This window comes from Rhinolophus ferrumequinum, chromosome 8 (genome assembly GCF_004115265.2).
Source record: "Rhinolophus ferrumequinum isolate MPI-CBG mRhiFer1 chromosome 8, mRhiFer1_v1.p, whole genome shotgun sequence".
Taxonomy (NCBI): Eukaryota; Metazoa; Chordata; class Mammalia; order Chiroptera; family Rhinolophidae; genus Rhinolophus; species Rhinolophus ferrumequinum.
In genome coordinates, this window is record NC_046291.1 from 3,969,803 (window position 1) to 3,983,423 (window position 13,621).

Below are 13,621 nucleotides of genomic sequence, written 5' to 3' on the forward strand. Positions count from 1 at the left end.
CACGAGAAAGAATCGACCTAGAGGAGTGGATGAAACACCTTGGAAAGCAAGGAAGGAAGGACTTTAGATGGATGGAGGTGATGGCATGGAGATCCCACACACCTTGATTTCCTTCTCTACAGGACACAAGAGAACATGCAGTCAAGCCCAGAGCTCTATGTGTACACGTGTGCGCCTATGTTCTCACGTGACTACACAGGTGTGCATCTACAACGCACTTTCACATCAACTGTCCGTCGTAAGCAGCCTCAAAGCCTTTCTTGGAAAGAGGCAGAGCTTTAAGGTGCCTTGAAGCAGACAAATCGACACAAGGTCATGCCACACGCTGGCTGGAAGGCCCAGGTCTGCCCGTGACAAGGACCCGTTTGGGTAACTGACAGTGGTTGTTTTGGGAAAGCAGAGACGCTCGTAGACCTGAGGACACGACCTGCTGCCCCAAACTCAACAAAGCTCAGACACCGAGCATTTATCCCCTTTGTCCCAATAATAGTAGACAAACTTGGGGTTTTTCTGCCTTTCCCAGAGCTGATTCCCGACCATTTAGAAACTCTCACAGAAGCACCAGCCGTGGCTTCACAGTTTACAAACCCATTCCCACTGCCCTGAAAGAGGCAGGCAGACAAAATAGAAAGGTTCGTTTGTTGCCAGAGAGCTCAAGACCTTTGCTCCTTGCTAGCCATGTATTTTCCTAATACACAGATTTTAAAAGGATTTTCTGTTTTTAAATTCCAGTTGTGTTTTCAGATTTTGTGGCATTTGTATAATGTCACGTGTGTGTCCCTCCCCACCCTGATGTAAGCTAATCTACACTTAGGAAGGTCAACTTGTGCGACGTGATTCGTTTTCTTGCTCCCAATCTCACCGGAATTTTTAAAGCAGAGCCGGGATCATCACCGATGAGGTTCCAAGCCAGGGCAGTCCAGGAGCAAAGACACTGCAGGGCCCACGTGACTTGATTCCATGCAACCCACAAGTACTCACCTGTGTGTCACGTGCACACTAGCCCTGGGCAAATAGCAGGAACAGGCACAGTGCTTGCCCTCGATTAGGCTACTCTAGAAGGGGCAATACAGAGACGTGGAAGGTGCCAGAATCGCTGGGAGCACTCTCACGGAAGAAGAACACGAAGGTCTACCTGGACAGCAGCCTGGAAATTCTAGAAGCCAGACTGGAAAGGAACATACAGACCAGAACACAGCTTCCAGCACTGAGGCTTACCAAGGGAAACAAGGTCAAGTCACCCTTCATCACAAAATGAATTGTGCTTACTGCAGGAGGTCACAGACACATCTGACATCATTCTCGGGAGGGAAAGAAGGTCTGTCTTCTCAGGGTTATCGTCATTCCGGGACCCCAAAGGTTCTACACCTGGAAATGTGGGCTGTGAACTCATCTGTCTCGTTGTCTAGACTCAAGCTGGTCTGACTTCTGCAATGTTCTGGGGAAACCATCCAAGAGTTCCTCTGCCTTAACTCAGTGTTCACCACTTCGAGAAACGTGAGGTCGACCTCAGCAGGTGTGTGAAGCTGGTCCAAGGGACTGACTCGTCGCAGATGCTTAGCGACGCCTCACTCTGCAGGTAAAATGTCCTCATTTTGTGTGACGATTGTGTGTCCTCTGAATGACACTCACCAGCGGTGGGTGTAGGCAAGGGCTGTTGTTCTCACAACATACCGTAAGTACTTCTCCCTTTTTTCCTTGAATTTTCTCTTTTGAGAAGAATACCTACTTAGGAAATCATTCTTTCTGTTGGTTTTGCACCACTAATGAAGTGGATTTTGTTTGATTTTGAAATGAGAAACTTCCTGAAATCAGCCTTCCGATGACAACATAGGGCCCCAGCTTGACATTGCTGATGTGCAAACAAAACACACGTCAACCATGTGCAGAATCAAAGGCTTCGTGTGGCCGGAATGGGCCTGCGTCGGGACGACTGTCCGGTAAGAAGGAAAGTCAGGGAGAAAGGACAGCACCATGGCTGTTTCCAACTCAGGCCACACACACGCAGAACGGGAAAAAGATCCCGGAGGAGGTTTTCAAAAGTGTGAGCGCTTCAAGCCCAGGTCAGCCGGGGTGGGGGTGGGGGGCGTTACCAGCCCCCACTGTCCTCACAGGAAGCCCGGGAGAGGCTTCATGGCCAGGGCGCCCTGAGGTCCTTGGCTTGGCTCGACCGTGCGGCCACGAGCCAATCCTTCCAGGTCCTCTCGGATCCCACCGCACACCCTTTGTCAGCAGGAATTTCCGCCGTGCCCTCGACGGCGCTGTCTCGACATGGAAGATGAATGGGTGACGCTGAACGGTGAAGCCCCGCGGTCCAAGTGCTTTCTCATTAGCCTCTCCATTTTTCTATCAAGGTGCTCCCTGAGGCCGATACTGAAGTCCACAGAACAGGCCGCCCTTCGCCCAGCCCGACTGTGATCCAGCAAAGCGTCACAAAACCATGAGATACTCATACGTATCTCCCCCAAGGAAGTTAAGCGGTCAGGGCTTCTGAAAGGTCTTACACATGGACGACTTTTAGAGCAACAAAAACACAGACCACGGAGCAGCTTCAGGAGTCTTGCTCTTCACTGTTCTCGTCTTACTGACATGCTTTGGGTTGTCTTAGCAAAATGTCAGTTGAAGAAGGAGCAGTTAAGCTAATCAGGCCCAGAGGCAGGGTGACCAATTTGCCCCAGGTTGCCTGGGACACAGCGCTGGAAGCCCTGCGTCCTGGGAACCCACTTGGTCGCGGGCACACAGGGCCGTTGGTCACCCTACTTGAAGCATCTCCTGAACAAAAGCAGCTTCGTTGTTTTGGTTGCACTTTCCATCGGTCTGAAAGTGGGTTACAGGTTTTATTTCATTTACTACCAGCATTTTGAGAGAGAAAGATGAATCGTGACCTGGGTGTTTCTGGGCCCCATCTTTGCCTTCCCATTAAGTGATCCCTGCCAGCAGCTCCCATCTCAGGATGGGCCTTTCCTTAGAAATCCAAACAGACTCCTTTAGCCTCAGTTTGTTGAGTTTTTGGTGAGAATTTCAGTCACAGACTCTTAAGCCAGAAGCGAACTTAGAAGACAGTATCATCTCCCTTCCCACAGTAAAAGGATTCTTCCCGCAGATTTACAGACACCGTCCAGCCAGTTCTCAGTGCCCCCCTTAAAATGCAGCACATTGACAGAAGGGGACCTGACTACGCAGAAGGGCATGGAAGTAAGATCGGAGGCTTCTGGGCTGCCCCAGCTTCTGAGGAGGTGGGCGTCCCAGGGTCATGCTATGCCAGCCGCTGAGGGCTCGGCTGCAGGTCCTTGGAGCGCTCCCCACTCGTCTGTCACCCTGCCCCTGCCGCCAGGCCCCGTGGCTCTTGTGGGCACCACTGATCCTTAGGACACCTGGGGCTGAAATCCACTGTCATGTCTTCCCCTCACGCCCGCGTCTCCTGCTCTCTAGCTACAATGCAGGAGGTGTGGGGACCCTGTGGGGCCAAGGCAGCCACTGCAGAGGCGCCTACACCTCGGGGAAGGGCTGAAGCCGGCAGAACGAGTGGCGGTGGGGAAGGTGGGGTGACGGCTTCGCCGAGCACAGAGGGGTCTGGCGGTATTGCTAATATCAACTTTTAGGAAACTTTCTCAGTTGGGGTTGGCTCAATGCTTTGCCCATTTTCCCTGTGATTTCCAGAAAAACGACCACTTTCTAAGATCTCAGCACGCACAGGCATTCTGTTCTCCTGCTTACAGACAGAGGCTCTCTAGGCAAGAGAACCCTTGGAGGTTTTCTGCAACAGGAAACATACCTGGGGCCAAAAGGTCCCCTCAACAACTTCTCTCTGGGGCGGGGGAGGTACAGGGAAAGTATGTGCTAAACGAATGACAGAGGCCAGGCTGCAGCTCAGACGGACCCAGGGCTGTGGTCTCCTGGGTCCCTCTGTACGTGAGCCGAGTCTGTGGCTGGGGTAGGGGTGGGGGAATGATGCCACAGGACTGGGCTGATCCTGAGGGCCTGGGAAGGAGATGCAACTCAGGGAAAAGATGTGAACAAGGAAAGGGAAATCTGAAGCAATGGTGACCAGTGGGAAGTGACAACGTGGAGCCACCACCCAGCTGAGGTCCCTTGCTCGTACTCTTGTGCATGTAGGAGCCTGCCTGAGTTCTGAGGCCGCAGGCGGTCCACGGATGCCAGCACTGGGGTGCTTCCTAGCGCTGACCCATTCCAGGCATGGGGTGGGGGCTGCCAGCTGCATGCCAAGCCCACCGGGTGCTGCAAAGCCCGGTGTCCCCAGTTCATGGCTGGCAGCCTGTTTCTGAAGTTACGGGGCTTCCACGGCACAGGGCACAGTGGCCCACACCCCGACTGTTTGTTTTGCTAAGAGGACGGGGTGCTTTTCTGCCACACCTGTGTCTGCACAATGTCTGCTTGGGATCAAGACGTGGTTCGTGTCCAAAGGATGACCCTTTTACATAAACCCTCCCGAGGACATCTGTGAATAAGGAAACCGATCTGTTCCCTAAGGAAGGGAACTGACCTCCTCTCGGGGATCTTTTCTTTACGGGCATCCAATCAAGGTATTGAAAAACACTTCCCAGGGTTCTTAGCAAGATTAGGGATGGTGCCCTGAGCGAGTTATAGCTACAGCCCCCCTGCTCATCGAGCTTCTTTTCCAATCACATCGGCATTGCCAGGAGCGACGCAGCAAGGCTGGGGCGGGGACAGCTCTGTCCTCCAGCAGCAAACACTGTGTCCGTCTCAGTAATTTTGGCTGCTGCCTGCCTGTCTGTCCACAAGCACTGGCTGGGATGTGGCAACTGAATTCGGCCAACGAACGCAGGGGCCGCCTAGAGCAGCCCCGGGCGGGAGAGCAGCCTTACAGACCACGCTGTCTGATACAGGTGACAGTAACACCCTGACGGCGGCCCCCAACCCTGAGCACTCTGGCCTTTCCGTGAAGAGACCATAACGAAGAGATGACATTAAGGGAAGCCATGCCAGCCCTTGTATTTCCATCGAAACTCGATTCCACCAGTTACTCTTGCTCCGCCCTTCGATGTGTGTGAGACCCCGGCCCAGCTCCCTGGGTTTACCGTGATCAACCGGTCGAAGGTGGCTGGTGCTAGAGTCAGGGTCTGGCCTGGTGTGGCGAGTGAGCAGCACACGTGTGCACAGGGATAGCACACGTCTGTGCCCGCACCACAGGGCCCCGCCTAAGGTCTGCTCGAGTCTTCTGTGTCTGCTGCACCCTCAGGCCTGGTGCTCTCAAGCCCCAGCACTCACCCCATTATAAAAGTATTACGTCATTAGAACCACCCTCAAAAAGCACACCAGTGTCGCTTTTGGTAAATAAATCACCTAATCACCGAAAATTAGTGGTCTGGCACCAGCACTCCACCACTGGCTATCTGCAGAAAGCTTGATCTAGAAATATCTTGTTGTTCAGCCATGCCGGTTTCCTTGGCTCCTTCCCTGGGGGAGTTGGGAGCTACGGGCTACACTAGTTGGCATCAGGCAGACCCCTGCGGGGCCAGTAATAGGGAGGTGACCAACAGTGAAGGAACCCAAAGCCACCAACCTGGGCAGATGTCCCCAATATTTAACCACTTATTCAGCATCACACACAGCCAACAAACTCACTTAGTGGTCTTTCTGCCACAATGTGTCTCGAGGATAACCTAGAAAGTGGCTGTTACAGGGCTGTCAGGGTTGGAGAGCATTGAGTTCTGTCGCCTTTTGAAAATGTCCAGGCTAACCCAACCGGGCCATTCTTCAGGGTACAGAACTCTGGCACTTGAATTTGCAACACACCTGCATACTCCCAAATTTCTCATCCAGGAGAGTCTGGACTCCGCCCATGGGCAACCTCCTGCATGCCTCCTCCCAGTCTGAACCGACTGCCAGCATAAGTCAGCTCCCCAACAACTAAGACGGAACGTCTGTTCTATTCTGCCAAACAGTCTACCAGGAACTCACTGTCCCTCCAAACTTTCACCCAAAGCTCGGATGAGAAAATAAAGTTGGTGAAGGATCACAGTAAAGGTCATGCCATCGCTCCATGCACTAGAATTGCCCTCCATTCCTGGGTTCAGCCACTCCCTGATGGAGGGAACTATGTACCTGTGTGAGCAATTTCAGTTCCCAGGCGATGAGCACTCACTGAACAGCACTTTCAAATGACACTGGCTCCTGCCGGCCACATAATTATGTAACAAAGCCCCACTGTGCTCCTTTTCTGTATTCCAATAATATCCATGCACACACATTTAAAAAAGAAAAAAAAAGGATGGAACTGACAAACACGGAGGGGCATCACACGATGGAGCCTGTGTGGGAGAATTTCTGAAGACCCGACTGTGATGATATAACCAGAGGTGGGGATGAAGAATAAGCAGGCACGAGCCCTTCTATGGGACTTTTTGGCCGCATACTGTTGTGGCCATCTCCCCCCTGGCAAGAAGCAGCAAAGCCCCTGTGACTGGACCCGGGCTTAGCAGGTGTCAGGTGCCCTGAGCTGCATCGTCAAGCAGATCTTACTTTTTACTGCTCAGTAGTCCCAGCAAGAAGAGTATCTTGATTACACTTTCCTCTCTAAATAACACAAAGCAACTGGGTCAACAATTAGATCTTTGCTGTCTGACGGGGTCGTAGGAAGAACTCTGCCAGTGAGACCTGGCAGGACTCTGGGGTTCTGATGGGCAGGGGCTGAGGGTGCAGGGCGCTGCGTGGCCCAGGAGACCTGGATGGGGCAGGACTGGCGTTCCGTCCCGGACATGGACGTCACCTGGAGAAGCAACCTGACTCTATCCCGCAAATAACCCAAATGAAAGCAAGCACACAGGAATTTCCTGAGCACAACAAAGCACTGATATCTCAGAAGTCTCCTTCCTGGGGAGGCGTGGGCGATACTCCGGCCAACATGAGAAACGGGTCAGCGGCGCCTCATGAAACCTGGCTTTCCACATGGCTCTGAAGGCGGGGCCGCTGCTGTAAGACAAGAGGGTGAAGGGCAATTCACCCCAGCAAGCACGCCATCGTTACCCCTCATGTTGGAATGTATGTAAATTTACTCTTTTAAAGTAAATGTTCCCGAGGGTGCAGTGAGGACAAGCCCTCGATATACTGCCAGCGGAGAGAAGCCGAGACCCTCTTTCCGGGACTTCGCCAACACGTACCGGAAGCCCTAACAGCATGGATACTGTCCAACTGAGAAAGCTGATCGCTAGGAACTTGTCTGGGGAAATGGACAAGGGCACAGAGAAGCAAACAGAGGATGCTGATTAGAGTCACTTGTAAAAATAATTCAAAGTAAATGTATTTGCCAAATAATCCCTTTTGGAGATGGTATGAAATCAATTCGGGCATGTCTACATGGTGAGTATTACATAACCATTAAAAATGGTGGCATAGATGGCGGCTAAATGGTTCAGTTGGTTAGAGCACAAGCTCTGAGCAACAAGGTTGCCGGTTCGATTCCCACAGGGGCCAGTGAGCTGCACCCTCCACAACTAGATTGAAGACAACGAGCTGCCGCTGAGCCCCCGGAGGGGTGGCCGGATGGCTCAGGTGGTAGAGCACGAGCTCTCAACAATAAGGTTGCCGGTTCAATTCCTGCATGGGATGGTGGGCTGCACCCCCTGCAACTAAGACTGAAAACGGCGACTGGTCTTGGAGCTGAGCTGCGCCCTCCACAACTAGACTGTAGGACAATGACCTTGAGCTGATGATGGGCCCTGGAGAAACACACTGTTCCCCAACATTCCCCAATAAAATCGTTAAAAAAAAAAAGGTGGGTAGAACCGTATTTATTGGCTGACACGGGATGGTGCCCAGGTCTGTTATTAGCTAGGAAAGGGGACCAGACGCAGAATTCACAGGCCGACTGACCGTATGCTTGTGAAAGGACACAGCACACAATGGCTGGGAGCAGACACCCCAAATGCTGGCAGTCATGTTCTCCAGGTGGTATTTTGGGAGTGATTTTCATTTTCTTCAACACGCCTATTTCTAACGTTTTGTCAATAACTGTGCAATTTTAAAAGTATTTGAAATTTGAAATACAAAGCTTAACACAGTGATACAATCAGCTGACCAGCTGACACTATGTAGTCTAATCTATACATTTATCTGCATTAGGGCAGATTCAACAAGATTGAAAGATGTGAATCTATCACTAACACCCCATTTTTGGAGTTCATCGAGGCTTTCTGAAAGAATGCACCAAGGGTAGAATGTCTGCATTTCCCCCCCAAAAATAAAATGAATTCTGCTTTTCACCTGTCTTACATAAATCACTAGTACTAGCGTAACAAATTTTATGGACGCACAGAGAAAACTTCTCTTGCTTTAAGAACTGGTGTGTGTTGTTATTTGACAATAAAAACCGAGTCACAAATGACATGCAACTTCTTGCTTTTGTTCTCAGCTGCTCAGAGTGAATCCTGGGTGCTAATGCACTTGGGTCCCCTTTTCTAGATTTTCAGACAGGTGGCTCTCTTTCCTCCTTTCTCTGTTACTACTTGCTCCTGTCTTTTTACACTCATTGAAAATTTTACTTCCTCTGTGCCTTTCATTGTGATTCTTTGTAGAATTAATTAGAGAGCAACAGACAGACCTGGAGGGGAAGACCCAGGGTCTAACGGAGTGTGAGGGGCATAGCATTTATCTCATGACGGAGCAGGAGACCCAATCCGACTCTAACTTCTGAGAGGAGAGGCCTGACGGCTGCAGCACCCACCCCCACCCGCACCCCCCATGCACTGTGATTACATAAGGTCTGCGCCTGCTAACAGCTCCCAGGGGGCGACACTCACATGTAAGCTGGGATGATAGGTCAGCACGCCATTGTCACACAGGGTGACATACTTCTTCTTCCACTCTTTGTTCAGTGATTTGCCACTTCGCTTCAGCAGCATGCCCTATAGGAAACAGGAGCCAAATACAAATTAGAAAGTCTTGTGTCAATTTTTCTTAAAGTAGGCACATCGCTAAGTTTTAAATTTTTAAACTATCATTTTAGTCTTGCAATCTTAAATGGAAATCATACCTATTTGCAGCTTGGTAATTTGGTTTTCTCTTCCGTTTTATATACAACATATACATTCAACCAATTTCCTTTTGTGTGGATGTGTGTAGAACTTAACTTTGTGACACTAACGAGTGCTAAAAGCTATGCTATCGGTTCAACAAATGTAACACAGCCTTCCTTATGCTGAGCAGGGAGTGCACACGTCAGTGTCTGCAGGCATAATATGTTAGAAAAGGAAACCTAAATTTTCTTTTCTAAAAATAAGACATTAACTGTATTCTTACCTTCTGATATTTGCAAATAGGGACATTTTATTTCAGTTTTTCATATCAGATTTTCAATTTATTAAAAACGAAATTCCATTTGCGAAGTCAGCAACAGCATTTAACAGATGAATTGTGTATAATTTACTTTAATCCATTTTTAATGAAATCATATTAGGGCTTCTTGAAAAGCATTCAAAATGTGAAACTAACACACTATTGAAGCATGTGTAATCCAATTTTCCTGAGATGACTAATGAGAATTTATTCTTGTTTTAACTACCAATTTCCAGCAAACCTTCTGCCTCGCCTAGGCTTTCCTGGGCTATAAACACCGACGGGCAGGGCTGGGCTCCACCTGGCCCATAACCTTGACCCCACACTTCTCCTACCCGCTGAGGCTCCCAGCTCACGAGGTGCCAACTTAAGCTTTCATCTCTGCATCCTTCTAACTCCTGCCCACATGAAACAAGGACAATGGAAGACCCTCCGTCCCTGCTCTTCCTCTTCCTGCCATAAACTCACACGGTCACAATTAGGACCGAGAAAGCATAAGACGAATGAACGCTGGGTAATTCGCCCAGGTTGAGGCAGAAGGCAAGCTGTAAGTCTGAAATACAATTCGACACCTTGAAGAAGCAGGGGTGCCCTTGAGTCCCCTTGGGAGTGCTACCAGCCTCCACCGGCCTCCAAATTCCGCCACCCCCAGGAACCACAGTTAATGAAGTTCACCTTCCAGTTAATTACCAGTAATGTGACGACACTGCTTTTTATGCCAAATCGCACACATGCAATGGGTTATGAGTCAACTCGGGACGCTGACCACCTCTTTACACATCGCTCCTGGGAGAAAGTACTTCAGTTTGAAGCAACTCACAGTGGGATCGTGGAAGGATTATTTTAAGTGCTTATTGTTTAAAAAACAAACAAACAAACTTGTGGCATAACGCAGCATCCCTTCATTCTTAACCAATAAATACCAAACATGGCACTGAAACCAACAGAGTGAGCCAGACCCAGAGGAAAACGCCAGTTACAAACCCAGGTGAGCCGAACCCCAGGGCAAGAACCAGTAAGAGCTCGTGGGACGGGCGGTCCCTACTTGTGTGGTGATGATAAATAAGCAGTCACTTAAAGTCTTTAAACGTCCCTCCTGAGTGGGACTGCTGAGGTTTTTAAGCTCAGCACAGCGAAGTCCTGCTGTGGGTTCCCATTCTCCCACCAGCCCTGTCAGATGGAATTCCAGCAATACCAGGGCCGGGCTGGGGCCGCTGGGTGTCACTGGAGCTGAGCGCTGCGAGGGCTTCAGAGCTCAGTCCCTCTTCCCGCAGGTGAGCGGGTGCTCAGCTCACACCCCGGGCCCTACACCCCGCTTCTCCTCTCCCCCGTGAGGGCCAGAGGACTCACTTCTTAGGAGGATGAAGGGAAACGTTCCAACAGGGAGGCCACGTGAAGAGAGGCATCCGTGGGGCACTAACCTCGGCTGATTTGTTTTGGGGCCAGGAAAACGTAGTAATGTCTGGTGAAAGGAAGTCCAAATCTTGAAAATCTTAAGTAAATTTTATGGTTCACCCTGGAGGGTAATCACATTACAGGTACTATTCAAATGCTGCAAGTCAGAGGGGCAGGAAGGACACCTCGTCCTAGGAGCTGGATTTCAGCCTCCAGCCTGGCCCCGCCTCCATCCTGGCCCCGCCCTCAGCCTGGCTCCACCTCCATCCTGGCCCCGCCCTCCAGCCTGGCCCAGCAGTGGGTATTACCACCTACCCTGCCCACCAAGACTCTTGTGGACACTGAGCTCGGCTGCCCTGCTCCCCACCTCACAGCTGCACCCAAGCCCAGGCCCGTCCAGCTGCGGGTCTGTGGTGCTGCTGTACCAGGTAAGGTAACTGTTCCTTAAGTGGCCTGAGTGCGGACTCACGACGCATTTCTGAGCATGTCACGTACACTCTCCCTTACTCCCCATAAGCAACAGGTGAGGGCCACAGTGTCATCCGGCTCCTTGTTACAGCCAGACAAGACTCAGTCACATACGTGAGGTCACTTGTTAGCTGATGGAAGTGCCAGGACCAGCTAGCTGCCTGCCCCCTTCATTCCTGCCATGGCTCTGGGCTGCTAAGCCCTACTTGTGGGCACCGCCAGCCGCGGTCAAACCTCCAAGGGGCCCCTCCACGGCCTGGCCTCCAGCCCGCAGTCCTGAACCAGCAGCGCCTCCTCCCAGAGCTGATACCGGACCTGAAAGGGGCAGTCACGCAGGGTCCTGGCAGGTGCCTGCAGCCCTATCTCCCCGAGGGGACAGTGAGAATCCAGAGACTGCAGACGGCTGTGACCCAACGACGCTGTACTCTGCATTCACCCAGCGAGAGAACAGACAAGCACCGCTCTGACACACACAAATCAAAATATATCCCTTAGAATATATTGCCAGTCGACCCAGAGCAAGGGGTTTCTGTTTGCTAAGTCAAGTACCCCAGGCATGCCCTATACCCTACGAAAGAATTCCAGGAATGGGGTGAGCAGGATGTTGCAAACTGCTGGAGCCAGACCTGCGTAACGGTGGGTCCTTCACCTGGGACACAACTGGGCCACACGTGCCCAGGAGCAGCCCCCTGGACTAGACGATACGGTGTCTCTTCAGGGGGTGCAGGGTCTCTGTGTCTGTGTCACCAGATTTCCCAATTACCCAAGAGAAGGAGAAAAACTGGAGGTTTATGTGATGGCTCCTTATGTTAAAATACTGGCAACAGATTATACACTGTTTGCATGTAACAGAGGTCAAACCAAACAAGTCTGCACGTCACACACAGGCAGGCTTTGCTTGTGACCTCTGGCCGGCTCACCAGATTTAAGCAGAGGGGGATGGACGCAGGCACTGGACCTCCCAAGGCTGGGCCACCTGGGACCTCCGTCCTCTCCCAGACAGCAGCCATCCACAGACCTGCACATCCTGTAGGGGTGGTCCCCAGGAAGCCCAGGGCTGGAGGTTATGCCCACAGCTCTCCAAATTCAGGGTCCACGTCTGCACTTACATGTGTTCACCTTTACAAAAGGCAAGCTGACTCACTGGGAGAAGCCAGCAAACTGTGTACTGTCTTTTTATAATAATAAAAAGAGCCCATCCTGAAAAGCAAAAGCACGATGGACACGAGCTCTCTGATGAGTTAAGGTACGTGGCTAGTGCTTCCGGGGCAGCAAACAAGATGGATTTTTGTAATCAGAGCTTCAGCTGGACTAAAAATGAGGAGACTAAGGAAATAGCTTCTGTGGACCAAAACCATGTTTTCTTTCTTTCCTTTTTTTGCCACTTAAGTTAATTCCAAACATGTATATTTTTATGAGTATTTGTACCAAGTGAGAAGCACAGAATTTCAGAGTCTAAAGAGACCCCAGAAGTTGTTAAACCCTTCGGTCCCGATCCGCTAGACTACTACGTCTGCACGATCCCTGCCCAGGGTCATTCCCTGTGGAGAGGCAGTCCGTGGCTCCGGACAGCTAGAACACCTGCACAGGCGTCTACTGCCCACCGAGGGGCAAGCCTGGTTCCCAGCTCTGGCGCTGCAGAGACGGAGCCTTTACTCTGTGGGACCAGGGAGACGGCTCGTCACACAGCACACGGCCACGCCCCTTAGTCCCAGACTCTTCCCAAAGCAAAAGGTTCCAGATCTCTGCCAAGGTGCGACTCTCTTCTGAACACGGGATCCCCCAAAGTGCCAACGGGAGAGAGTGAACCCCTGTCTCCCTTTGGCACAAATTTCTACTGATGCGACCAGAACACGTCCTGGCAGGCCCTCACTGCATCCGGCTGTGCACTCCATGCTTCTGTCATCCTGAACTTACACACTTTCTACTCTACCAAGAAAATGGAAAGGCCTAAAAATAGCTCGTTTTAAACTTTTAAAGGACATGAAGCCACGATCCCACTGGCCAGAAGATGACAGAGGCCAGAAGGCTTTCTGCCTGAGACACAGGCAGGCAGTTCCCATGTGCGAGTGAAAATGGCCGTTATGATTCTAAGTCTCTTTGATCCTGTGTAACTCAGGGCAAAGCCACACGGCAGAATGTCAAAATGCGTACTTGGTCTATCCTTCAGATGCCACTTTTATACATGTAAAAACGATCTCTGACTCAAGACTGTTCCTCACTGACTGGCTATCACAGTGTAGACATCAATTAGAATTAATGCTTTATATGACTTTCAAATGGCCTACACATCTATTTTTTAAAATACTTTATTTCAAAACAATATTGGGCTCAACGTGAGCTGGGAGCTACTCTAACAGCCTTACAAGTATTAACCAACTGAAAGCTTACAACGGACCTGATGGATTACCCCCATTTTACAGATGAGGCCACTGAGGCACGC

General features: G+C 50.8%; 1 protein-coding gene across 12 annotated transcripts in view; it reads right to left on the bottom strand.

Annotated features, from left to right (window-relative positions):
- Nucleotides 1-13,621, bottom strand: part of AGAP1 (ArfGAP with GTPase domain, ankyrin repeat and PH domain 1) — a 513,101-nt gene that overhangs the window by 180,945 nt on the left and 318,535 nt on the right. For all 12 annotated transcript variants that reach the window (XM_033111679.1, XM_033111676.1, XM_033111678.1 and 9 more), the window contains one exon: nt 8,781-8,885. In XM_033111679.1, coding sequence (XP_032967570.1) covers nt 8,781-8,885 — 105 coding nt within the window. The remainder of the gene's footprint in view (nt 1-8,780; nt 8,886-13,621) is intronic.